Source organism: Gymnoscopelus microlampas (genome assembly GCF_963454915.1).
Source record: "Gymnoscopelus microlampas genome assembly, chromosome: 9".
In the NCBI taxonomy this organism is placed as follows: Eukaryota; Metazoa; Chordata; class Actinopteri; order Myctophiformes; family Myctophidae; genus Gymnoscopelus; species Gymnoscopelus microlampas.
In genome coordinates this window covers 47,592,070-47,618,444 of record NC_139946.1, presented here as the reverse complement: position 1 = coordinate 47,618,444, position 26,375 = coordinate 47,592,070, and the positions used below count along the sequence as shown (strand labels likewise).

General features: G+C 41.3%; 1 protein-coding gene across 1 annotated transcript in view; it reads right to left on the bottom strand.

Annotated features, from left to right (window-relative positions):
• Window positions 1–26,167, bottom strand: part of reps2 (RALBP1 associated Eps domain containing 2) — a 57,107-nt gene extending 30,940 nt beyond the window's left edge. The window contains exons 1-11 of the mRNA XM_084067585.1: window positions 25,769–26,167; window positions 12,252–12,375; window positions 8,550–8,722; window positions 7,657–7,765; window positions 5,808–5,944; window positions 4,295–4,439; window positions 3,922–3,985; window positions 1,996–2,164; window positions 1,839–1,892; window positions 949–1,027; window positions 227–292 (exon numbers count right to left, since the gene is read on the bottom strand). Coding sequence (XP_083923711.1) covers window positions 227–292; window positions 949–1,027; window positions 1,839–1,892; window positions 1,996–2,164; window positions 3,922–3,985; window positions 4,295–4,439; window positions 5,808–5,944; window positions 7,657–7,765; window positions 8,550–8,722; window positions 12,252–12,375; window positions 25,769–26,017 — 1,369 coding nt within the window. The 5' untranslated portion in view covers window positions 26,018–26,167. The remainder of the gene's footprint in view (window positions 1–226; window positions 293–948; window positions 1,028–1,838; window positions 1,893–1,995; window positions 2,165–3,921; window positions 3,986–4,294; window positions 4,440–5,807; window positions 5,945–7,656; window positions 7,766–8,549; window positions 8,723–12,251; window positions 12,376–25,768) is intronic.
• Window positions 26,168–26,375: the final 208 nt, after the last annotated feature.

Genomic DNA, 26,375 nt, shown 5'->3' with positions numbered 1-26,375 from the left:
TATACTCTTGGTTGCCTGTTTTAGCAGAAAATGCACTTAAGACTTCTGGTGATTAGTAGTTTTATTCCCTACAGTACCTATGTTGAATGCACTTATTGTAAGTCGCTTTGCATAAAAAAAAGCGTCTGCTAAATGACTGTAATGTAATGTAATGTAATGTAATGTAATGTAATGTAATGTAATGTAGCCTAATGTAATGTAGGTGTGACAGTAGATTGAGTCTCACCCGGCCTCCCAGGAAAAGAGCAGAACTGAAGAGCGGTGTGTTTGTCTTGTGGCGATGAAGAGAAGTCTGCGGACACAACAGTATAACTGTATTACTATTACAACACAAACTTAACCCATTCATTATGCACTAAGCCAGTGGTTTTCAAACCTTTTCATATCGAGGCCTATTATTTATCCGTCATTTGAGCCACGGAACCACCGTTTGATGAGATTTAGACTCTCAGAGCCAAAACTTTGAATATTTTATAATCGTTGGATAGGATTTTGTCCACAATTCCACATGCTGTATTGATGTTGGTACCAATAGGAGAGATGACAGGCAAACGTTGATCAAAAAATATAACAATTCTTCTACATTCTCTAATGGTGTAGACTTAAATTAAGTAATGCAGATGTTTAACAATAATTTAACTCTTGAGAGCGTAAAAAAGAAACCAAATGGACCCGTAAGGGTCCATTTGGTTTCATTTTACGCTCTCAAGAGTTAAACATCTATAAGGGTCCATTTGGTTACCAACTCTTCCATCATTTAGCTGGGGACCACCTGGAACCCCCTCAAGGACCACTGGTGGTCCCCGGACCACTGGTTGAGAACCACAGCACTATTAATCTAAATATGAGTTACTTATTGATAAACGTAAGAACAAATGAAACGTTCTTATTTCAAGTACTTGTTGTATATAGTCGGGGGTTAGGGGGCTGCCTGTCATTTCATATTACCTTGCTCACAGGGGTCTTCTTTCATATCCAGTCTGGCGGGGGGCAACGCTGGCTGGAGCCTCTCTGCGACCCCCCTGTCCTGAAAGCATTCACATTAGCATTAAAATGCAGGTCGTAAGGTCAACATACACAGTAGCTCAAAAAGCTTATATTTGTAACACATAAAGCAGTTTGTTAGTGCCCTCTACAGTCAAAAAAGGGGAACTTTACAGCAGTGGTTCTAAAACTGTGCCAGATTACACACTGGTGTGCTCTGGGAGCTGGCCCGGTGTGATTTAGACTTAGTCTTATTTATGATGATAGTCATAATCATATGTAAATGTGTTCCTTAGAATTCCTTTTTTTTCTCTCATAAATGGTGTGCCATGTGACAAAAAGCTTTCAGAACTAATGCACTACAGCTAGTTAACTGGTTCTCATCTCTGTTCTTGGGGGACCCGGACAGCCTTATAGGTCCGGGCAACTTGCCATAACTCCACTGCAAGAAATATGCCTGCACTCCAAAATAAAGGACGCAAGACTGGCTCAGATACACATTATTGTTTATTGAGAACGCTTGACATGTTTCGGTCTCAGCCTTCCACAGAGCACCTGCTTTTTTTCTTACCTTCGTTTATCAATACATTGAGACTAAAATGTTTCTGTTTTACAACCATTACCATCTAAGTAACATATTAAGGCATTTTGGTAGCTCCAATAAACAGCAGCAGCCGACGACGCAGTATATACAGTATCTATGCCTGCAACAGTGTCCCAGGTCTAAATGAGCACACTGTACACTCTTGGAGTTACTCCTCAAGGACCCCTGGGGGTCCCCAGACCCCACGTTAAGAACCACTGCTCTAGAAAACAACACTTTTAGTGAATGAATGCAGGGGTTATGGTCTCACCAGCTGACTGGGCCTGGGCTCTGCATCGTCAAACACAATAAGAGGCTCTGCGCTCTAAAGAGGAAAAAGAAGCTGTGTTGTAAGTATCAGCACCACACAGACTAAAGACAAAAGACCAGAGAGTGGAATAAACGCGTCAGCCTCCATGCCAGCTTACTTCAGGAGATATGTGAGCGTCCTGGTCAGAGGACTCTGTAGGTGGCCGTAGCGTGGGGGGGAGGCTCTCTGGCAGAGGGTAGCCGTTCTTGCGCGCCACGATCAGGTGGAAGGCCGTGCAGAACTCGGAGAAGGTCAGAGCGCCGTCCCTGTCCACGTCACTCAGTTCCCTGGAGACCCAATCAAACGACAAAGGGAAATATTATGAGGACGATGTCATGTGAGACCTCGGTGAAGTCATCCTCTGTGATATGACGTTGATTCAAAGGGTTAGAATGGAATTTTTTAACCCATTAAGACCTGGAACGCATTTGTGTAATTTTTTTAATTTGAGCTGAAAAGCATTATTTTACACCTTGGCTATTAAAAAATAGCAGATATACAAGCGCGGCACTCGGTGCCGCGCTATGAGCTTGTACATCTGCTAAAAAAAAAATATCGTGAAAATGTGAGCAAATCTTTGAATATATATATATCATTTCAAAGCAAACACCTTTCTAACATTCTTACTAACATGTTTGCTTCAGGGGGGGTCCCTGGAACAAAAATATTTTGATATGGGGGTCGGCGGCCAAATACATATAATTTTGGGGGTCCTTGACATGAAAAAGTTGGAGAACTACTGATATAGAAACATACGTTTTTCAGAGAAGTTCAGATTTTTTATCTGAACTGATCACAATGGGTGAATTTAAATCTAATTTAAAGTTTGTTATGTTTTCATTGGATGTTGTGTGATACTTGTATTGATGTGTTTCATGCTGCTCTCTTGGCCAAATCACTCTTGGAAAAACATTTATTTCCTGGTTAAATAAAGGATATGACGATGATCACATAATGCAAGATACATAAAGCTATGTTTGTAAATAGAGTTTTTGTTTAGGCGCTCGGGTGGCACAGTGGTGAAGTCCCAGCCCACCACCACGGACGGAGGTTGTGGGTTCGAATCTGTCGCGGTGCATCCGGCATGGTCGGGTGTCTATGCGAACACAATTGGCCCGTGTTCGGGGAGGGAAGCCAGGCGGGGAGGGGGATATTTGTCACTGCATGTATTCCTACAGGCTGGGGCGGCACCTGTCAGCATGGAGGGAGTGTTGAGCGGGAAGAGTAGGACGAAGGCCCTACGTCCTCCCGGTGGGGGCTCCTCACTGGCAGGTGAGTCAGTAGGGTACAACAACAGCAGTGACAACGCAGAAATGTGTGTGGGAGGAATTCATTGGCATAACGACTATATTGGGGAGAAAAAGGGGGTAAAAAATGGTCTACTCTAAATTTAGAAAGAAATAACTACTTTTAACCAAAATGTAACCACTTAAGGCGTACATTACAGTATATATGTTGTCATACAACACATACCAACATAGCTGATCTACAGTATAAGCTCACAATATGTTGCATTACAGCACGCTGTGAGCTTATAGATCTTCTATTTCCCCCCAAAATTGAAAAACACATTAGCCACTTAAACCCCAGCATCCTTATTGTGGGGAAAGCTTTCACAGAACATAGCAGATCGACAAGCTCACAACGCGTCACGCTGCGATAGGTTGTGAGATTGTCGATCGGCTAATTTTAAGCTTTCCCCACAAAAACACTAGTATAGAGCCCTGAGAGACTCCGGTCACCCATATGGGGTTTATGTGGTTTTAAAAGTGGTTCGTGTCAAATCAGGCACAGCCTCTTTCGATCCTCGAACAATTAATTATCTCCACTCTAAATGAGAGAGGTCATCTCCATCTCTTTGGGTAAAACCAAGGGAGCCAGTCTGACTGGAGAGAAAGGGTTAGAGGTGGAGTAGAAAGTGTAAATAGTGCAGTGTCATGGTGCATCTGTGGTGTCACTGTGGAATGCTGATGAAGGCCCAGACCAGACCGCCCCCCCCCTCCATAAGGACACACTGTCCTGGACCAATGACTCAGCAACTCACCAGATATGAGACAGCTCTGGAATGGGCAGCTTGGATTTGGTGAAGAAGTTCTTTGCGACGGTTCCTAAAACAAATGAAACAAAGAGAGATGAGATGCCTGTTATGTTGTGTTCCTTTCTTCTCTATTCTCTCCTTCCCTATTCTAAGTCTTCCTGTGATGTGACAATAAAGGTCATTCTGATTCATTCTGATAGTAATTAAGACATGAGTGCAAAAAACTATTATTATTTAAAGCAAACATGAAAAAAATGTCTTAAGACACTCTTGATGAAGGTCCAGTGGGACCAAAAAGTCTGTCACTTTAAACAAAAGCAGAGGCTGCTGAGCAAGGAGTGTACTGGATTTTTTGTTCAAGAAAATATTTGTTTCGTACCCAGGACCAGGGCCCCCAGGTCGGGCTGAAGGGTCCTGAACTGGTTGGTGTAGTACTCCTGCTGTTCCTCTGTGATCCTCCAGGGGTCATCCTCGGTGTACTCCTCTCCTCCTCCTCGCTGATCCAGTCTCTCCACTGAGGGGACCTGGAAGGATTCAATTCAAGAAAGTACTCAAATGTTTTACTTAAGTAAAAGTATCAATACTGCAATGTAGAAGTACTCTGTACTTTAAGTAAAAGTCTGGTGTTCAAAATGTACTTACTTGTTTACGTAAAAGTACAAAAGTATTGGTATCAAAATGCACTTAAAGTACCCAAAGTACTGAAACGTTTGAAAATAGCAGATCTACAAGCTCACAATTCACAGTTGTGAGCTTGTAGATCGGCTAATTTCAAATAGCCTGTGTATAAAATAGGGCTAAAGTGGTTAAAGGTAGGGTAAGTGATTTTCTTTGGTTAAAATAAGTGTTAAATAGCTCTATATTCTGATAGTACTCGTTGCTATAGAGTGTTTGTTCAGTAAAAGGAGTCTCCTTGTCTCTCCAGCTCTTTATAAAACACAAAAGTATCAAAAGTAGCTGATCTACAAGGTCAGGAGTGAATGTAAGACCCAAATGCAGGGGGTGCTCCTTCCATTCCGACATCTCGCCACTCCGACTAGTGGCTTTCGCGTGCGGTTAGGGTTAGGGTTAGGGTTAGGTATAGGGTTCGTTAATGTCGGAAAGGCAACATGTCGGAAAGGCGAAATGCACCCCAAATGCAGGATGAGGCAGAGGCTGAGCGGTCGGTTCAAAGTGTTTAATTACTCAAAAACTAAGAATACAAACTAAAACACTGGAAGCACAAGGAACACAAGGAAATAAAGAGCTTAGCCTCAAGGACTAGGAGTCAAGACATAGCACACGTAACATTTCACAATGAACCAGCAAAATGAGGCTGGGAACAGGGGGGTATAAAATAGACAAGGACTAACTAGACACAGGTGAACTCAACAGGACAATCAACACTGGGATAGGCCCAACAGGACACAGGTGGAAACAGTGGAATCACAGGACTGGTTAGACAAGACAGGTACAGATCAGCAACAGAGTAAACCAGGAGACACCAGATACTACAACACACGGCACGAGAGTGTAGCAACCTAACAAGGAAACAAGGAACATCACTTCAGAATTTAAGGAACACAACTGAAAAGTAAAACACTAACTATTACTAGGAAACAACAAATACAAGAGAACACAACAGGGAGACGGAACATGTCACTGATCGTGACAGAAGCGAAGCGTTTTGAGCTTGTAGATCTGCTACTTTTGCATTTTTTGAATTTGAATCCTGAAAAGTAACAGTTTTGGACATATGAGGTTTCCACCTGACAGCAGGGATATGGTACACACCATAACCAACCGTCGGCATTTTTAGATATAATGACATGCCCAAAATAGGGTTGTCGGGTAGAAAGTGGTTCACAATAACAGAACATAAAGGATGTGCAGTAGAGAGGATGTGGTCTTACCCGAGGAACAGTAGACTGGTCAACAGCTCTCATCCCATAGCTGCTGGGGGACGAGTGTTGATCCATCCCATAGCTGCTGGGGGACGAGTGTTGATCCAGTTGCATGATGGGCCTTGAACAATGTTTGCTCTCATATGCTGAGTGAAGGAAAACACACGCACGCACGCACACACACATGCACGCACACGGACGCACACATGCACGTGCACACGCACACAAGCGCATGCAGACGCACACACACACAGACACACACACACACACACACGCGTGCATACGCGCACACACACATACGCACACACACACACACACACACACAATTTGTTAATTGAAACAGAGACTGTGCCACATGAAAAGCATTTTGTAGATAAAGTTCTAAGAGACAGGATGTGATAAGAAAGGAGAGAGAGAGAGGATCAAAGTGTTATTAATTAGCTATTCATTATTTCAGCTGAATTCCCCTTGTGACTGTCCAGTTCACTGTCCACTTCCCTCTCAGTCATTAAGGAACTTGTATTACCAAAGTCAAACAAACAGGCTACTTTTAAACCTTTGACAACTGGAACATGACACGACACAGCAAGCTTCTTGAGTGATGAATATACAGCAATTCAATAATAATACAGTAGTCACAGCAAATAATGGAAAATACTGATCTATCTATGATTAAAAATAGGGCTGTCAAAAGTAGTGCATTCAGAAAGTCTGAATGATTCATTTATGGAATGAATGCATTGTTATTATATATATTTTTTAAACATACTGTAGTTGAATCTTTTGATTCAACTATTGTAAGTAAGTAACCTTGCTATTATCCCTCTTTCCTTCGATAGCACAACCATGGGTGCACACTTGGCTTTTATATTCGTCATTGCGAACGCGGAAGAGAAGCCGCGCCTCCGACCAAGTGGAGCATACTATGAAACTCGGCTCGGCTTGTGTGTCTGTCTGTGTGCAGTATGTGTGCAGCCGCGCCCCCATGTCACTCACGCTCTCATTGGCTGCCCCCATGTGAGTCACGCTCTCATTGCCTGCATGCACTACAGTGTGGCTGAAATTCGCCTGTGCCCCTGGGTGACTCATTACACTCCTCTGAGAAAAATATAGCAGCGACAGTCAAAAATAACACATCTACAAGCATCTACACGAGTTCATCTATTGGGATATCTAAGAATTCCATGTCATTTGTGCATATTTCAGGCCGGATGGCAAGTAATTGCTCATTCCTTTCTATTCTTCTTATTGTTATTATAGAGCTGCGTTCGCTTCCAGCGTTCGCGCGTCTTACTTGTAATAAACAAATGTAATTTGCAGTCTAAATTATGACTGTACATCCGTGGCCCAATAATGAACCCTCTTTCATAGTTATTTACCTTCAGCTAAACCTAAACCTAGTATTTCTGCTGATTGGTAGTATTTGCAGTGAGTGGGCAACTGGCGGCCCAGGGGCCACATGCGGCCCCCACCTTCATTTAATGCAGCCCGCAGGTTAATATTGGAATACTGATATATTATTGATTTCAGCTGTTACAATTCCAAACATGCAAACATGACCCGCTTTAATTACTTCAGTCTATATTATTAGCTTAATGACTAGTATTAAAATTCTATTGTCTTTTTTATGTCCAAAGTATTTGTATTTTCATAAAGTTAACACAAAAGTATATAACTAAATGCATTTGGAATTAAATAAAAACAACTTTTCAGGATTCCAATTCAAAAATAGCAAAAATAGCCGATCTACAAGCTCAAAACTCGTCGCGTTTTGAGCTTGTAGATCGGCTATTTTTGCTACTTTTGTGTGACATAGAATGCCCAACAGTATAATTATGCAATGTTGCCCACATCTTACCCAGTGGCAGGTCGGTGCCGTTCCTCTGCAGACCATAAGGGTATGACCGGTAGCTGGGTGGAGAGCGAGGTGGTGAACTGCATGGTGAGCGTGGAGGTGACCAGGTTTCCTGTTCACATAAAACACAGTATAACATGTTATAGATACATGTGTCATGACTCATGTGTTCATACATATGTACAGGGGTGGACAGTAACAGAGTAAATGTACTTGAGTCCAGATTCTGAGGATCTTTACTCGAATATTAGATTATTTTTAATACTTATTACTCTTACTTGAGTACTTTTCCAAGACATATATTTTACTTTCACTTGAGTACATTTCTAGGGAGGCTGTAAAGTACTAAGTACTTTTAAGCCCACTCCACATCCACACCAATGATTCGCCATGCAACTCCTTACAACATGCAACTACTTGCAACCATTGTCCCCAATGGCAGTTGCAAGGAGTTGCATTGGTGTGGTTTGGCCTTTAGGTTGGCTGTTTTTTTTTCTTCCCTAAAATGCATATGGCCACACGTCTGGCTTCCCCCTCCGCTCGCCTCTTTGTTACATCTTGTATGGGAGTATAGGAGTAAAAGTATTTAGTTCCGGTTTCTCAGTCATTTATGTTTTTATAGGTGTTTCTGGAAGCTTTGTATAACGTAGTGGTTCTACAAGCAAGCACATCAGTGCATGCAATGCAGGTGGTTTCAGACAAAAGTAGCAAAAATAGCCGATCTACAAGCTCAAAACGCGTCGCAGTGCGACGCGTTTTGAGCTTGTAGATCTGCTATTTTTGCTATTTTTGAATTGGAATCCTGAAAAGTTTTTTTATTTAATTCCAAATGCATTTAGTTACGTACTTTTGTGTTAAGTTTATGAACTTAAATACAAATCATAGCGCACACTCACCTTCTTCTCCACGGTGGTCTCCAGGTGTCTGAAGGCTCCCCTGTCAGCCGGGGCCCAGACGGGCACAGGGCCCACAGAGACTCCAGACTGGGGCCCCTGAGGGTCCACGCTTTGGCTCACATACCGCAGCTCTGCTTCGTTCTTCAGCCCAACGAACCTGGGCAGAGGTAGATCTGAAGAGAGCCAACGACATGGCAGCTTAGTCATAGTCTTTTGAATACAATTCCATTTAGTTTTAGTCATATTTTAGTCATCAGAAATGTGTTCGTTTTTGTCTAGTTTTAGTCCACTAAATATAATAAGATTATAGTCGACTAAATCTACAGTTGATTTAGTCGACTAAAATGTATTTTGGCGGTGCCTTGATGGCGTCGTAATGGATGATTTTACAAGTAGATTTGTAGATCTGCTATTTTCAGAGTGCAACACCCGAGTGCAACCAAACATAAAATGACTTGTCTCTTACGGTGCGTTTTAACAGCGGGCGATCAGGATAGTATTTTCCGGAAGTTATATGTCTATGAGAGCCAGCAACTACTGGCGATAGGGCGAAGTGGCGATGAAAGATGGATTTTCTTTATCTTTTGGACGATGTCGCCCGGCGATAGCCCGAGAGTCGCCCGCTGTTAAAACGTACTGTTAGTTCTACTGGAACTCTTCTCCACTAGTCCCTCACTAAAGTTTTTATTTGTTGACAAAATATGTCAGTATATTTAGTCTTAGTTTTAGTCATCGTAGCTTAGTTTTTATTTTGTTTTTGTTTTGTTTTCATCAGTGAAAAAAGTCATAGTCATAGTTTCAGTCGGCTAAATCAACACTGACACCGGCCAACCTGTAGGACATACATGGGCAACTGGCGGCCCGGGGGCCACATGCGGCCCCCACCTTCACTTAATGCGGCCCTAGCCTGGGCAGCATTCCTTTTCGGGTATATGATCCGGTCGGAAAAAAAAAGAAAAGCGACCGGATCGCGACAAACCGGAAAGACGTCTCACCCCAAAATAGGTCCGTCCCCAAAATCCTTGATACGGCGTAGTTTAGCTTATTTTTTAAATATAAATGTGAGTGTACTTTCCAGAGACTATTTAGCGTCTGTATTATCCATATTATCCCACGGGGAAATTCTATTCCATTTAAATAGGGATTGGGGAACCAAAACAAAGCGGCACCGCAAAACCGGATCGCGACAAAACCGGAAAGAGGATGCTTTTTTTTTCTTTTTTCAGTAGGCGTGGTCTAGACCGGATCATATGGGCCTTCAGTAACGAATACCAGGCTTTCCTCCGAGGTGGAAAGACTGGTGATGCGAGGTTAATGCGGCCCACAGGTTAATATCGGAATACTGATATATTATTGATTTCAGCTGTTACAATTCCAAACATGCAAAAAATTGCAAAACATTTAATTACTTCAGTCTACATTAGTAGCTTAATGACTATAGTATTAAAATGTTATTGTCTTTTTAATGTCCAATGTATTTTTATTTAAGTTCATAAAGTTAACATAGGTATATCTAAATGCATTTGAAATTAAATAAAAATGTTACTTTTCAGGATTCTAATTAAAAAATTGCAAAAAATAATCAGGATTCCAATTAAAAAATTGCAAAAAATAATCAGGATTCCAATTAAAAAATTGCAAAACATAATCAGGATTCCAATAAAAAAAATAGCATTTTTGCTACTTTTGTGTGACGTAGAATGGCCTGACAGTATATGCAATGTGACCCTCTGGAGTGAGTGTGGAAATATAGTGGCCCTCTCCATCATCAAAGTTGCATCACCCCTGCTGTAGGAGTTGCTACAGAAGTGCAGCGACACAGATCAGATGGCCTTCCCTTCCCAAACCACCAACACGGCCAGCTGCAGTGTTTACAGCAGTGTCTGTCCAGCCAAGCCGGATGCACCATGGAGGAATCTAAACCTGGTCTCCACGGGTGGGTGCTTCATGTTTCTTTTGGAACTGGAAGTGCAAAGCGATGGCTTTTGGAGTGTTCATTTAACTCATTTAATGCGGGAATGCATTTACGGTGTCATTTTAGAATTTTAGCTATAACCATTATCTTAAAGTTTGGGCAATTCAAAGATTTGCATGATCTTTCACGATTTTCTAAAAATAGCAGATCTACAAGCTCATAGCACTGGCACTCTGTGCCACGCTATCTTTGAATATATATATATATATTTTTGAATATATATATTTTTTAAAGCAACATAACTCAAATCTTATTGCATCTGGGGATTCTACAAATGTCTTCTAAATCCTAACATTTTTTTTTTGTAAACGTTTGTTGATATATATCAGTGGTGCTCAAACTTTTTCATATCAAGGGCCCCCAAAATGAGGGCATCTGAAAATATGTTCTTCCAGGGACCCCCAGAAGCAAAGATTTGAGTTAAAATATATATATATTGAAAGACTTGCACACATTTTCACAATTTAAAAAAAAATAGCAGATCTACAAGCTCATAGCGCGGCACTCGGTGCCACGCTAGTATAGTATATAGCTTGTATATCTGCTATTTTTGAATAGCCAAAGAAAAAAGAAAAAAAATACTTTCCCGGATTGAATGGGTTAACAGATTTTGTAGCGTTTGGCATCACAAATGTATACAGTAAGTAAGTAGTGGCTTATTGTCAGTATATCTGCCGAGCAATGAGGGTGTCTATCCCCCTGACAAGGCACTAGACCCCTGATAGATGTATTGCTGAGGTGGAGCTTCAGTCCTACCATCAGCTCTCAGTACTTAATACCACAGACACGTCAAGCTGTGCTACGCATACGCTGAGCTGGCGCTGCTCAGGATCAAACCCAGATCTTTGCTATTCTAAGGCGAGCGCTGTCTGAGCTACCCTGACACATCTACCCACTGATCTACCCAGACTCATCTACCCACTGAGCCAGGGACGTGCACAGATAGACTCTAGGTGATGCTAGAGCACCCGCCCTTTGCCCTCTTGACCAGAGGTGCCCTTTTGAAAAAAAGAAAAAAAAACGTTTTTTTTCCCTTCAGTTTACAGCGGGGGTCTTCAACAGGGGGTCCTCAGAGCTACTACAGGGGGTCCGCCAAATCTTTGTGATATGATTTTTCTTTTTACCATAACCTCTCATAACCTAGCATCCCTTTTCTGAGGAGAACTTTAGCCAAAAATAGCAGATCTACAAGCCCACAACGCCTCGCGCTTACTTGAGCACCTGCCCCTCAAAGTGTCTGTGCACGCCACTGCACTGAGCTACCCAGACTCATCTACCCACTGATCTATCCAGACTGGAAAAAAAAATTGAAAAAACTTGTCAAAATTGTACTTAAGTACAGTACTTGAGTAAATGTACTTTAGTTACTTTACACCACTGTGTATAACCCATTCAAACTCAGTAAAACACCTTCTTTTCCTTCTTCCTTCTTCCTTCTTATAGTCCACCCACCCAGCAGTCACGTGCCAAGCAAACTCCAAGGATAAGACCATACAATAAGACCTTGTGTATGTTGTGCTGGATGGAAGAGCTTTGGGTTTTGACTGATGGTGTGCTCATGGAATCAGGGCTAAACGCACTTAGCTCCTTCCATCACGCGACACACCCCCCTCTCTCTCTCATCCAGATTAAGAACCAAATCCCAGGCATGTTAAGCTAAGCTCTTGATCCCTGTTTTGCTCTCACAAGACGACCCTGGCGACCCGGTGAGGCGAGACACTACTTACTTTGCGTGACGCTCTCCAGACGGACGGGCAGGCCAGACTGGGCGGCGGCCAGCAGCTTCAGGGCCACGTAGAACTGCGCCGTGCCAAAGTAGCCCAGCCGCTTGGCTCCACACACCTCTGTCACCTGCCAAGGAACATCCAGTCAATCAGTCATTATCACATCAGACAGTAAATGGCCCGTGAATGATGATTCTGCTTCAAACATTCTATTCATTCAACAGTATAGAGACTGACTATTAGGTAGGGTTGTACCGATTGAGGAAATTCTTTTTTTTTATCCCACGATTTTGTAACACATTTTTTCACCCAGTGCCAATGCCTAAGCTTGTAATCCTGGGCGCTACTCTCCCTCTGATAGACTGGGGAGAGCCCCGAACTGAGCTCATGCTTCCTTCAATGCATGAGGAGCTAGCAAGCCGCTTCTTATCACCTGACAGGGGGGAGTTTCCCCGGTAGGACGTAGCACGTGGAAGGAACACGTTATTCCAACCAGTTCCTTTCCCCTCTATCAGGCACCCCGGCTTACCAGGGGGAGGCAGTATAGAGACCAGGATTAGGGGACATGGGGAGAACATGCAAACTCCACACAGAAAGGCCATTTCACCAACCACACCTAGGGTATGGGCACTGATGACGTGGAGGAGAGAACAAGCCCACAGCGTCCCCGGCGGGATTCAAACCCAGGACCTTCTAGCTGCAAGGCGACAGCGCTACCGACTGCACCACCGTGCCCCTGAACCAATGTTTAACAAATAACAGTTTTAAAGTATTTCAGCCCTTCATGACACTATCTTTTAACGAGTACAAATTCAATAGAGTAATGAAATCAGTAAATGTCCTCTGATTCGCCAATACACTGATGTCTGTCAACAAGGTCAGTATTGGGCATTAAACGGATGATAAATCGGTATGTCCCTTTTTATAGGCCTGTAAAAATGTTATCCCTGAAATGAAGGCCGTCTTTTAATCCCTTTCAGTCAAATGAAACAGGGGCCTACAGAATATTTGTACAATACGTTTGTTTCACACAGTATCAAGATAAAGTGTGATGTGAAATGAGCCGATTAACTGAGTCTCTCTAGATGAGGATTATCATCAACACATTGGCTTTTTGTTTACCCGGAAACAGACCTCTTTTGATTAAGAGGAGAGATGTCTGTTTTTTTGGGGGGAGGACAAAAGAAGATTATAATTATATAGGACAGTTGAGTTGAGGGGAAATCCCACAGAATATGAAACGGAAGACAAGTCGCTTGTGAGGGAAGTTTCAACACATCCGTTGAACAGAATGTTAATGATGTTATAATGAATTTGGAGTGTGGCGAGGAGAAGGAAATAAGAGCCAAAAGAACAGCTCTAACCCATTTAGATTCTAAAAATGCCTTTTAAATCCTAAGATTTTTCTGAAAAAATATGTTGCTACAGTCAGTCAGTGATAGAAAAAGTACTCAATGGTCCGAAATTTACTTGAGTAAAAGTACAAAAGTATTGGTATCAAAGTGTACTTAAAGTAGCAAAAGTAGAAAGTACTAATTATAGAGAATGTCCTACTTCAAGTTTTCAAATGTATAAAAAAATCTTTTGAAAATAGCAGATCTACAAGCTTGATTTTCAAAGTTAATAAATAAATAATCTGATCCACGATCTCCAGGGACTTTTTTTGTTTTGTTCTTTATTTACCCAAGGTAGTAGCTGAGCACGAGTGCTCATTTCAGCAACGCCCTGCACATAGACACACACTTATACTGTTGGCCACTGAGCAGCTCCACTGGAGCAGTTGGGAGGTTCAGTGCCTTGCTCATGGATACTTCAGCGGTGTTGGGGGAGTGGTGACAGGATTACTGCATTACTCCTCACAGAAAGGCCTTTTCGCCAACCCCACCTAGGGTATGGGCACTGATGACGCGGAGGAGAGGACACGCCCCCATCGCCCACAGCGTCCCTGGCGGGAATCGAACCCAAGACCTTCTAGCTGTGAGGCGACAATGATTCATTCAGTCTTAACCCTACAATTTGACAACCAGTGGCAGAAATTTTGTACAACTTTAGCAATTCATTGAGGCAATAAAACTGGTCTCTATCCTCCCGTGTTCTCAAACGGCCCTAAACCCATGTACAGAATAGCCTATTATTTTGTACACAGTACGACCTTTGTCCATTTTGCCACGGCCTCTCTGCAATGTTAATGAGGACTGCATGGTGTCAAGATCAGTGGTCATGGTCAGAGAGAGAGAGAGAGAGAGAGAGAGAGAGAGCGAAGGAGAGAGAGAGAGAAGGAGAGAAGGACATAGAGAGAAAGAGAGAGAGAGAAGGAGAGAGAGAGAGAGAGAGCGAGAGAGAGAGAGAGAGAGAGAAATTGACCCTATTTTAAAATGGTTTATATTAAGTTATCTTTAATGTGATCATCAAACGCACATTTTGCGTTGTTCACATTCCTTTATTCTAGTATAGGCCCATATTTTATACATTTCTTTGTTTTGATTGCTTTGGCAATGTATATTCCCCATGCCAATAAAGCCCCTTTGAACTGAACGGGGAGAGAGAGAGAGAGAGAGAGAGCGAGAGAGAGAGAGAGAGAGAGAGAGAGAGAGAGAGAGAGAGAGAGAGAGAGAGAGAGAGAGAGAGAGAGAGAGAGAGAGAGAGAGAGCTCTTCTTGCGGCAACAAAGGATTAGCATGGATTAACTGAGACTAAAGTTCTTTCATAAACTACTAAAACCACAAGAATTCAAGTCCCGCTTAGTTTAGCTAGCTAGGTCAAAACAAAGAGCTAACAGTGCAGTGTAATGTAGCACTATGTCAGAGCATGGTATAATACAGTGGTTCTCAAACGTTTTCATGTCAAGGACCCCCAAAATGATATGTATTTGGCTGCGGACCCCCATCTCAAAAATATTTTGTGCCAGGGATAGTGCGCGGCACTCACTACTTCTAAAATTGTTAAAAGAACAACGCATCGTGATTTTTACTCACAGCCCATAAACATTTTAAATAGGGGAAACATGTGCTGACATGTGGAGGGAGATCTGACAGTAGAAGAGCAACAAAGCCGTTAATACCAGTTGTCTGATGAGGTTTTGGAAGGGGGGGGGGGGGGGTTGAGTGAGGTTCTGATCCCACCAACCACTTATTTCTAATTATTTCTGCTGACTTATGTCAGCGTCTATTTGTAATAGCAATCTACTGTAAATCTACAAATTAACTAACTTGATTTATTTCATAGCCACCAAAGACATCCGAAGATAAAAGCCACAATAAAGTCAGAGACTTATTCCCATCATGCATAAAATGTAGGCATACAAAAAGAATACAAACTATACTAACTCAAGTTTTCAAAAAATAATAAAAAGTACAACATTTGCCTGTGAGATGTAGTGGAGTATAAAGTATAGAAAAACGGAAATACTGTGAAGTGCCTCAAAATTCTATTTAAAGGCATAGGATGTAACTTTGCCTTGTGTTTACATAACAAAACAATAAATACATGTTTTACAAATAATTTCCCGCTATACTAGCAGCCACCGGAGTAGTGTGGTGGTGTTTACCTGCAGAAACACACTGCCCTCTTCTTGCTATATATAGGTGTTTTTACTGTTTGTTTATATGGCCCGGCAGAAAAGTGTGGCTCAATATTCCTCCCAAATTGTCAATATTCAATGTTTACATGTTTGAGAGTGAGAGAAACTTGTCCTCAATTTGCATTTGCTATTAGGAGTAAAATAAAGTTTGGGTTTATGAAAATTAAATGACTTTTTACCTTCTATGGAATATGGGTCAATTTTGACCCTTAACACCACAGATGTCACTATATTTGAATAATATTAACATTTTTTAAAGACTAATATTAGAACACACTTGTTTATTATAGCTAGATAACATCATTATCCATTGTCTTCCTTATAGGAAATGTAATGAGTGAATTTTAACATTATTATAATTGAAAATTAGCTGCCTATACCGAAAGATGAAACCCTAACCCAAACCCAAAATAACATTTTAAAAAGTGTTTACATGGACATGAATGCATAACAAGTCAGCTATGAGGTGGGGGAATTCTTTTTATTTTGGGCTCCAAAAGTGTCAGCAGGTTTCTAACACAATGCAAGGGTTAAGTAACAGTACTTGAGTAAATGTACTTAGTTACTTTCCACCACTGCCTGTATTGCTGTTGCAGAGCCCAGTCAGAAGGCGAGGTCGCTCTAGAGAGGTCATGTCTCTACACTGAGGGGACGGGAGTTCTCCTGAGGTCACTGGACAAAGCCTTGGGGCAATTATTTCAGGACGCGGCGCGGTGATAAAGCCGTGCTTCACCAGACAGACTGGAGATCTATATCCTGACGGTCGGCCGGGCCGGGCCAGGCGGGGGGGTTATTTTAAGACCCAACAAACAATGCTCAAAACAAAGTCTGCGTACAATGCTGCTCTTTCTCCTCTCAGAGTACTACATCACTGTCACATAAAATATATCCCGTTTCAACTGTAACCGCAGAACAACACTGCCTTCACACAATCGCCACTGTACACCACACACACACACACACGCACACGCACACACGCACACACACACACACACACACACACACACACACACACACACACACACACACGTAAACAATGTAGTCAAAGCTGCAATTCAGAACGTATTTGAATGAATAAAAACACAATTATCTTAATATAATTGTTTGATAATGTTATTACAATATAACTAGTACATCTGTATGGTAGAGCATTTTAACATGTAGCACTGCCTAAAGCTCATACACACAATATCTCCCCAGGCCAAGCGGAGGATTCCCTCTTGGCCTATAGCGTTCAAATTGCATGTATAGGACAGAAAACGTATGGATTACAGGCTAATTTACATAATGTATACCTTTCAACAGATTCCATCCACTCAGTCATAACGAGCGTGCATAATTAACCATATTCAGTTACTCAGCTATACGCAGCGTGACAAATAGGCGATAAAGAAGCGATACTCTCTGGGTCTCGGGTGATATGACACATTGATCGTGTGTTTACCAGTTTGCAGTTTTCAGTGTCACCGATTAAATAAACACAAATAAACCCCTACAGCATACATGGGCCGCATGTGGCCCGGGGGCCACATGCGGCCCCCACCTTCACTTAATGCGGCCCGCAGGTTAATATTGGAATACTGATATATTATTGAGTTCAGCCGTTACAATTCCAAACATGCGAACATGACCTGCTTTAATTACTTCAGTCTATATCAGTAGCTTAATGACTATAGTCTTTTTTATGTCCAATGTATTTGTATTTCATAAAGTTAACACAAAAGTATATAACTAAATGCATTTGAAATTAAATAAAAACACAACTTTTCAGGATTCCAATTAAAAAATAGCAAAAATAGCAGATCTACAAGCTCAAAACGCGTTTTGAGCTTGTAGATCGGCTATTTTTGCTACTTTTGTATGACATAGAATGCCCAACAGTATATGCAATGTGGCCCTCTGGAGTGAGTGTGGAAATATAATGGCCTTCTCTATCATCACAGTTGCCCTCCCCTGCCCTACAGTCATAATTAAATGTGACATGTTGGCATAGTGATACGATCATATAATATCCTCAGTGTTCATTTAAACCATTTGTAACTCTGTGAGAGCGTACAAATGTAACCAAATGAACCTGCAAGGGTCCATTTGGTTACATTTGTACGCTCTCAGGACATACTAAGGGCCCTATTTTTGCCGGTGCCTTATCCATTATCCCTAAACTTCTTCGCCATTTTTTACTATTTTCAAAAACATTTTCAAATAGCTCAACTAGCCGATCTACATCGACACGTTATGAGCTTATAGATTGGCCATTTGAACTATTTGAAAATGGTTTTAAAAATAGTCAAAAATGGCAAAGAAGTTTAGGGATAATGGGTAAGGCACCGGCAAAAATAGGGCCCTTAGTCACTTTGCCCTGTGTTTACAGTACATAACAAAACAACACAGACATCTTTTGACCATCATTTCCTTCTACACCAGCAGTCATCATCCCCTGGGATAGTGTGGTGGTGTTTACCTGCAGAAACTCACTAACCTCTCCCTGTGTTTTGGCGTTTTCACTGTTTTTTTGTATCCCAAAAACGTCCCCTTCTACCAAAACAAACAGTGAAGATACCAAAACACAGCAAGAGTGCAGTGAGTTTCTGCAGGTAAACACCACCACATTACCCCTGATAACACTAATAGCTGATAACGGCTGGTATAGAGAGAAATTATTGGTAAAACATTCATTCATTGTTACTGTTTTGTTATGTAAACACACAGGGCAAAATTACATACTATGCCTTTAACCAATTCAAACCCGGGAAAGCATCTGTGTCATTTTAGATTTTAGCTATATATATCTATATATATATAGCAGATGTACAAGCTCATAGCGCGTCACTTCGTGCCGTGCTATGAGCTTGTAGATCTGCTATTTGTGCAAATCTATTTTTTTTTACTAAAATCTTTCCATCTGAGGGGACCCTGGAACAAAATATTTGGAGATGCGGGTCCGTGGCCAAATACATACAGTTTTGGGGGTCCTTGACATGAAAAGGTTTGAGAACCACTGATACTGAAACATACGTTTTTCAGCAGTGTTCATTTTGTTGACTAAGGCTAAGACTAAAAGACTTTTTGATTTTTATATTTTTAAGATTTTTAAGACATTTCAGTAGACTAAAATAGGACTAAAACTAAATGGTGTGTTATTCAAAAGACTAAGACTAAGACTAAATCAGAATTAGCTGTTTTTCAGAAAACTGATTTAGAAGACATTTGTAGAATGGACCTCAGGTTTTAATGGGTTAAATGAACAGTGAGGATTGTACTGTGTAGTCAGGAAGTCCCATCATGGTGTTGACACACATGCACGCACACGCACACGCACACACACACACACACACACACACACACACACACACACACACACACACACACACACACACACACACACCCCGTCCAACAGGACAGGTTGGGTCGCCACGTTGTTTGTCATCACATCAGTACCACCAGCGTTGTCACATGACAACACTCAGGTGACTGTCACACACACACACACACACACACACACACACACACACACACACACACACACACACACACACACACACACACACACACACACACACACACACACACACACACACACACACACACACACACACACACACACACACACACCACTGATAAAAACCCTGGCACCTGTGTGAACCCGTGTTCACCTCTTGTGAACACAGTAAAAGACGGTGCTAATTTAACTCTGAGAGTGCACGACATAAATTATTGTACACTGGTGCAGTGGTGGAAAAAGTACTCACATTTTGTACTTAAGTGAAAGTATCAATACTGCAATGTAGAAATACTCTGTTGCAAGTAAAAGTCCGGAATTCAAGATTTACTTAAGTAAAAGTACAAAGGTATTGGTATCAAAATATACTTAAAGTACAAAAGTAAAAGTACTCATTATGTCTTTCACAAGTTTCAAATGTATGCAAATATTTTGAAAATAGCCGATCTACAAGCTCACAATGCGTCGCATCGCGACGCATTGTGAGCTTGTAGATCTGCTATTTTCAAATGGCCAAAATGAATATAGGGCTGAAGTGGGTAATGTATGTTTTGTAATAATAATCTGAATCTACAAAGTAGCTAGTGACTAAAGTTTTCAAATTATTGTAGTGGAGTAAAAGCACAATATTTGCCTCTGAGATGTAGTGGATTAGAAGTAAAAGTATAGACAATCGGAAATACTCCAGTAAAGTAAAAGTACCTCAATATTGTACATAATACAGTACTTGAGTAAATGTACTTAGTTACTTTACACCACTGGAAACAAGCAACTTGGTCTTAAGGCCAGTCCACACCAACGCAACTCCTTGCAACATGCAACTACTCGCAACTATTATCCCCATTGGCAGTTGCAATGAGTTGCATTGGTGTGTGTGTGTGGACTGGCCTTAAACTGTTTTGTTGCAAGGAGTTAGTTGGTACACTCTGAAACAAGGCCAAATAAACAACTACACTTTAGAGAGAGAGAGAGAGAGAGAGATAAATCACAAGATATAGATCACAAAGACATGATGGTAACTTAAATCAGATGTGAGGGGAGTGTTATCAATCATAATGACAGACCGAAAAAACAAGTAATCTCTAATAAGTGGATAACTATAGCCTGACATGGGAAAAAAGCTGTCATTACATTGTGTGTTTTTGTAGATGGTAATTGCGGCTCACGTAACGTTTGGACTAAAAGATTGGAACGTACTGTAAACATTGGCTGTGCTGGCAGTGAAGATAGTCTTACAGTCGATAACAGTGTGTCATCAGCTTGGTAATTGATTTGGTCTGATTGAGTCATGTTTTAGAAGGAGGCAGTGTGTGTAAACAGAGACACAGAGACAGCTAGGCCAGCAACCAGGAGAAGGCTACAATGTCCAAACTAATGGCCTATATGCACTCTCAACCCTCTGGGGAGCACACTCTTGTGACCAGGCTTGTTTTCCTTTTAACCACATCAACCCTGGCATAGCTTCCCCCACACCCCCCCCCCCAAATATATATATATATATATATATATATATATATATATATATATATATATATTGTTTTTAAAAGATTTATTTCGTGGCTTTTATGCCTTTATTGATAGGACAGTAGCCTGGCGGGAAATGTGGAGAGAGAGAGACGGGGAGTGACACGCAGCAAAGGCCGCCGGGATCGGGAGTCGAACCCGCGACACGCTGTCAGGCTGGATTATCATTCTAGGACGGTTACGCCAACCGTCCGGGCCAAAATATGTATTTTTGAAAATGTATTCATTCATTTATTTGTTTTAGCTAAATTACTTTTGTACAATTCGATAAGCAAATTGCCATTGGGAGGGTTTGGGATCGGATTCTGGGGTTGATTTATAATTCATTAATATGTTTCATCCTGTGTAATAATGTGTAAATGCCAATAAAAACACCTTTCATAAAAAAAAGTTGTGTATGGAGAGGGAGAGAGAGAGAGAGAGAGAGAGAGAAATTGCCAGATCAACAAACTCACAATGCATTCACAAGCAAATGACACTGATTATCCCCTGCATCGTCACTTCAGACTCACACCATCTGGACCAAGATACAAGAACCTTGAAATGGCAAGTTTTTGTCGCTTCAGCCATTGTGCTGCTGTAAGTGCCTCGCTGATGTGATGGTTCTGTGTACGCTGGGGACTTCATGTGTTGTCTTGGTGATATGTGGTTGTGTGTGATGTTGTTCTGTACTATATATGGTTATGTGTGTTCAGTTTTTCTGTTGGAACAGACTGTGAAGATGAGTATCCCTGAGGGGACAATAAAGACACATTGTGAGCTTGTTGGTCTGTAATTTTTGCTATGTGTCACAGTTCGTCTGATGTTGAGGAATCCAGCTCTTTCTAGACTATAATAGCTCAAAGATATTCTCCATCTTCCCTTGCTTTAAGTTGTCCATAATAAACACATTTACCCTTCAGAGGTGTTGTAGTCAGTAAACTGTGGACAAAGTTCATTGTGTTGCTGTAAATACGCTACAGGGTCAATCTGTTCACAGCTGAAACCACCTGCATGCTGATCTGTAACAGGTGTGGAGATGAATAACGGGTTTATGTCTGTGGCCTTGGACACATTATTACAGAAATGGATATCTGTCAATTAACATTGTGTACATATCATGACACACTCAAATCAATATCACGATTATTTAAAACGTTTGCCTTGATTACGATAAATTAATGATTGTTATAATTTTTTTACAGTGAAAATAACTTATCTACAAGCTTGCATATGCGCTATTTTCACTATTTTTGCACAACACAATGGGCTTCTCAACACATTAAGACGGTGAATGCAACACATCTGTGTCATTTTTATTTTATGAGCTTGTAGATCTGCTATTTTTTTTTGTGAAACCGTGAAAATATGTCCAAATCTTTTAATATATATTTTTAAAGCTTTTTTAAAAAATGTGTAACTCCAATCTTTGCTTCTGGGGATTCTACAAATGCCTTCTAAATCCTAATATTTTTTTGAAAACGTATGTCGCTATGAGCTTGTAGATCTACTATTTTTGAATGTCGCGCTATGAGCTTGTAGATCTATTTTTGAATAGCCAAAGAAATCTAAAAAATTACACTGATGCGTTCCCGGTCTTAATGGGTCAAGAACAAGCCAAATCTGATAAGACAGCGGGACAAGACAAGAAGTGTTCAAAACAGTTACTCTGCCCATGCAGCCAAGACTTTTAGAGAGAACAAAAAGTTGAAATCTTTCCCAGTTAATATCATAACCGCAACAACAGTACTGCTTATCTCATCACTTTTTTTCGCTGAAACAAAGGAACTACTGGTCTTTTCCTGTGACGTTGCGTGACACAGATGGCCCGTGAGCCAGCGCTGAGGGTTAGGAGTGAGCGAGCAGACATCCTACTGCAGGGCTGTGTGTGTCAGGGTGTCAGTCAGTCAGCACAGCAGTGGTGGAAAAAGCAGGCTACTCGAATTCTTTACTTAAGTAAAAGTATCAGTACTGAAATGTAGAAGTACTCTGTTACAAGTAAAAGTCCGGAATTCAAAATTGACTTGAGTGAAAGTACAAAAGTATTGGTATCAAAATGTGCTTAAATTACCAAAAGTAGAAAGTACTCATTATGCAGAATGTCCCGTTAAAATGTCGAAAAGTCTTTTGAAAATAGCAGACCTACAAGCTCACAATGCGTCGCGATGCGACGCATTGTGAGCTTGTAGATCGGCTATTTTCAAATGGCCGAAATGCATACAGAGCTGAAGTGGTTAGTGTATGTTTTGCAATACTAATCAAAATCTACAAAGTAACTAGTGACTAAAGTTTTCAAATAATTGTAGTGGAGTAAAAGCAGAATATTTGCCTCTGAGATGCAGTGGAGTAGAAGTAAAAGTACTGAAAATTGGAAATTGTACTTAAGTACAGTACTTGAGTAAAATGTAGTTACTTTACACCACTGACAGCCAGCCCCCCACCCCCGCGCTACAGCGGCCTGCCTGCCAGGCCGGAGATCCAGGAAATGGAGCTCCAAGCCCACACTTCCTGACACCAAACACAGGGACAATGGGAGGGAGGCCCCTAGGGGCCACGGGGACCACTAAACCTGCTGTGTTTATGTGCTGCTCCATGGACAACATAATAAACACATTCATATCTCAACATGGCAACTGTTTTGAAACACTAAACTGTCAGAATAAAGGAGTAGTGGTTTGGATATAGTGTTGCTGATGCAAACATATTTATGACTGTGCAGTGGTGTAAAGTAAACTGAGTACATTTACTCAAGTACTGTACTTAAGTACAATTTTGAGTTTTTTTTTTTTACTTTACTGGAGTATTTCAATACTTTTACTTCTCCACCACTGTAACATCTCAAAGGAAAATATTATACTTTTACTCCACTACAATTATTTGTAAACTTTAGTTACTAGTTACTTTGCAGATATAAATTATTGTATTATAAAACATACATTAACCACTTTAGCCCTATTTTACACATAGGCTATTTGAAAATAGCAGATCTACAAGCTCACAACGCGTCGCATATAGCGACGCGTTGTGAGCTTGTAGATCTGCTATTTTCAAACATTTATGAACGCAGGCCTTTTACTTGTAACAGAGTATTTTCATATTATGGTATTGCTATTTTTACTTAAATAAAATATCTGAGTACTTCTTCCAGAGAGGGGCAGTTTCTTTTACTTACAGCGTGGGCTATCTATTGGGGACAATTAAACAGCGCCTAAAACATCACAATGTTGGCAGAGGAATTATTTAAAAAAACATGGACCCTTATTTCCGCAGCATACGGTGCATTCTTATTTTGGGACACATTGAACTTTCAAAAAATGCTGCATGCCGACTTTTCCTCAGAAATGCCTACAGGGCTACAGAATTTTGAATTTCCGGTCCTGACTAAATGTTCAGTCTTAACACTTTCCAGCAGTGGGATAAAGTAACATACAAGTACATTTACTCAAGTACTGTACTTAAGTACAATTTTGAGGTACTTGTACTCACTTTGTAGACGCATTGTGAGCTTGTAGATCTGCTATTTTCAAAAGATTTTCATACATTTGAAAACTTGAAATGGGACATTCTGCATAATGAGTACTTTCTACTTTTGGTACTTTAAGAACATTTTGATGCCACTACTTTTGGACTTTTGCATTTCGAATTCCGGGCTTTTACTTCGAACAGAGTATTTCTATAGCCTACTGCAGTATTGATACTTTTACTTAAGTAGAAAATGTGAGTACTTTTTCCACCACTGCTTTCCAGACTACTGTTGTTACTGTATGTGTTGGAGACTCTGCTACATAAGCTGTTCAGGAAGGAAACTGTAACATGCTACAGCCTTTTTATACAGGCTACTTTTTGGTGACAAGTGACTCAACAACAGACTACTGAACACAAGACTCAAAGGAAGCAGCTGGCACAACAACTATTTCAACAAAAACAAACAAACACACATTGCGTTTATCTCCTTTAGGCTACTCTATAACAAACACATGCAGCTATATAATGTTGAATTACCAACTTCACAGTTATATCCAATCACTGAATTAGATCTTGTATTTATTTTTGTATCAAGCCTACTGTTTGAAATACAATATTTTTGAATGTTTTCTATGCTTTGAATAGTATTCTCTGTCCACTCACACACTCACACAAACGCACATGCATGCGCACACACACACACACACACACACACACACACACACACACACACACACACACACACACACACACACACACACACACACACACACACACACACACACACACACACACACACACACACACACACACACACGGGAGGACCAAGAGATGAAACAGATGATAATGATGATGATCGATGATGATGACGAGACAGACAGATGATCATGAATGAAATCCCATATATGGTGTTATGTTGTATAAGCCCCCCATACATCTATCATCACACACCCTATACAGCAGCAGTCTTCACACAGACCATGCATACTGTAGATAGATAAAGGTTTATTTTGTATTAAATGTCTTGCTCCTCATCTCTCTTCAACAGAGCATAGAGGTGTATTTGGTATGAATGAAATGTCTTCAACAGACCATGCACAGACTAGGCTACTTATAAACGCTTGATCAATGCAAGGTGCGTTCTCTAGGCTCTAGGCTACAGTAGCCTACAGTACATCTCAGTACACCGCAGTTGCCACGCTGTATGAATATTTTTGAAACATGCATGCTAGAGTGTGTATGTAACTTTTGAAAATAGCAGATCTATACAAAAAAATAGCAGAAAATAGCAGATCTACAAGCTCACAATGCGTCGCCATGCGACGCATTGTGAGCTTGTAGATCTGCTATTTTTCAAATGGCCGAAATATTTTTTACTACAGTGTGTGATGTACTGTACACATGTGTAATAACACATGTAATAACATGTAATAACACATATAATAACATGTAATAACACACATATAACACTCACTTGATGCAGGGCTTCTGGGGGCAGCTGGGAGGTCTTGAACAGCTCCGCCACCTTGCCGGAGGACAGCTTCCCCGATCCGCCGCTGATGCTGTCAGTCTGACAGAGGAGGTGAAGACCCGAGTAACATCTGTGTTCCTCCTCATCCAGGGAGATGAAGCTCCCTGCAGACCCCGTTACTGTTACTGCTCCTGCTGCACCTCCTCCTGCAGGAGATGCACCTCCTCCAGCACCACCGCATTCCTGATCCATTCCTCCCGCTCCGGTCCAGACAGAGACAGGCGCATAACACTGCACTAGACCCGCATGTTACTGGAACCTGAACACCGTGTTGTGTTGGTTAACGTGCAGCCGGACGAGGCATCGGCTACACTGTAGCCTCTCTTTACTACAGGACGGACAGATCAGCCTCTCTCAGACAGCTGCCTGCGACAGACAGCTAGGCTCTGTGAGTGTGAGTGTGAGTGTGAGTGTGAGTGTGTGTGTGCGTGCGTGCGTGTGGGTGGGTGTGTGTGTGTGTAGCTACTACTAGACTCATTGCCTTTCTCACTATACTGAGATTATGACTGGTTGGTTGTAGCACTACCCCTGTGCGCCACCTGGAGGCACT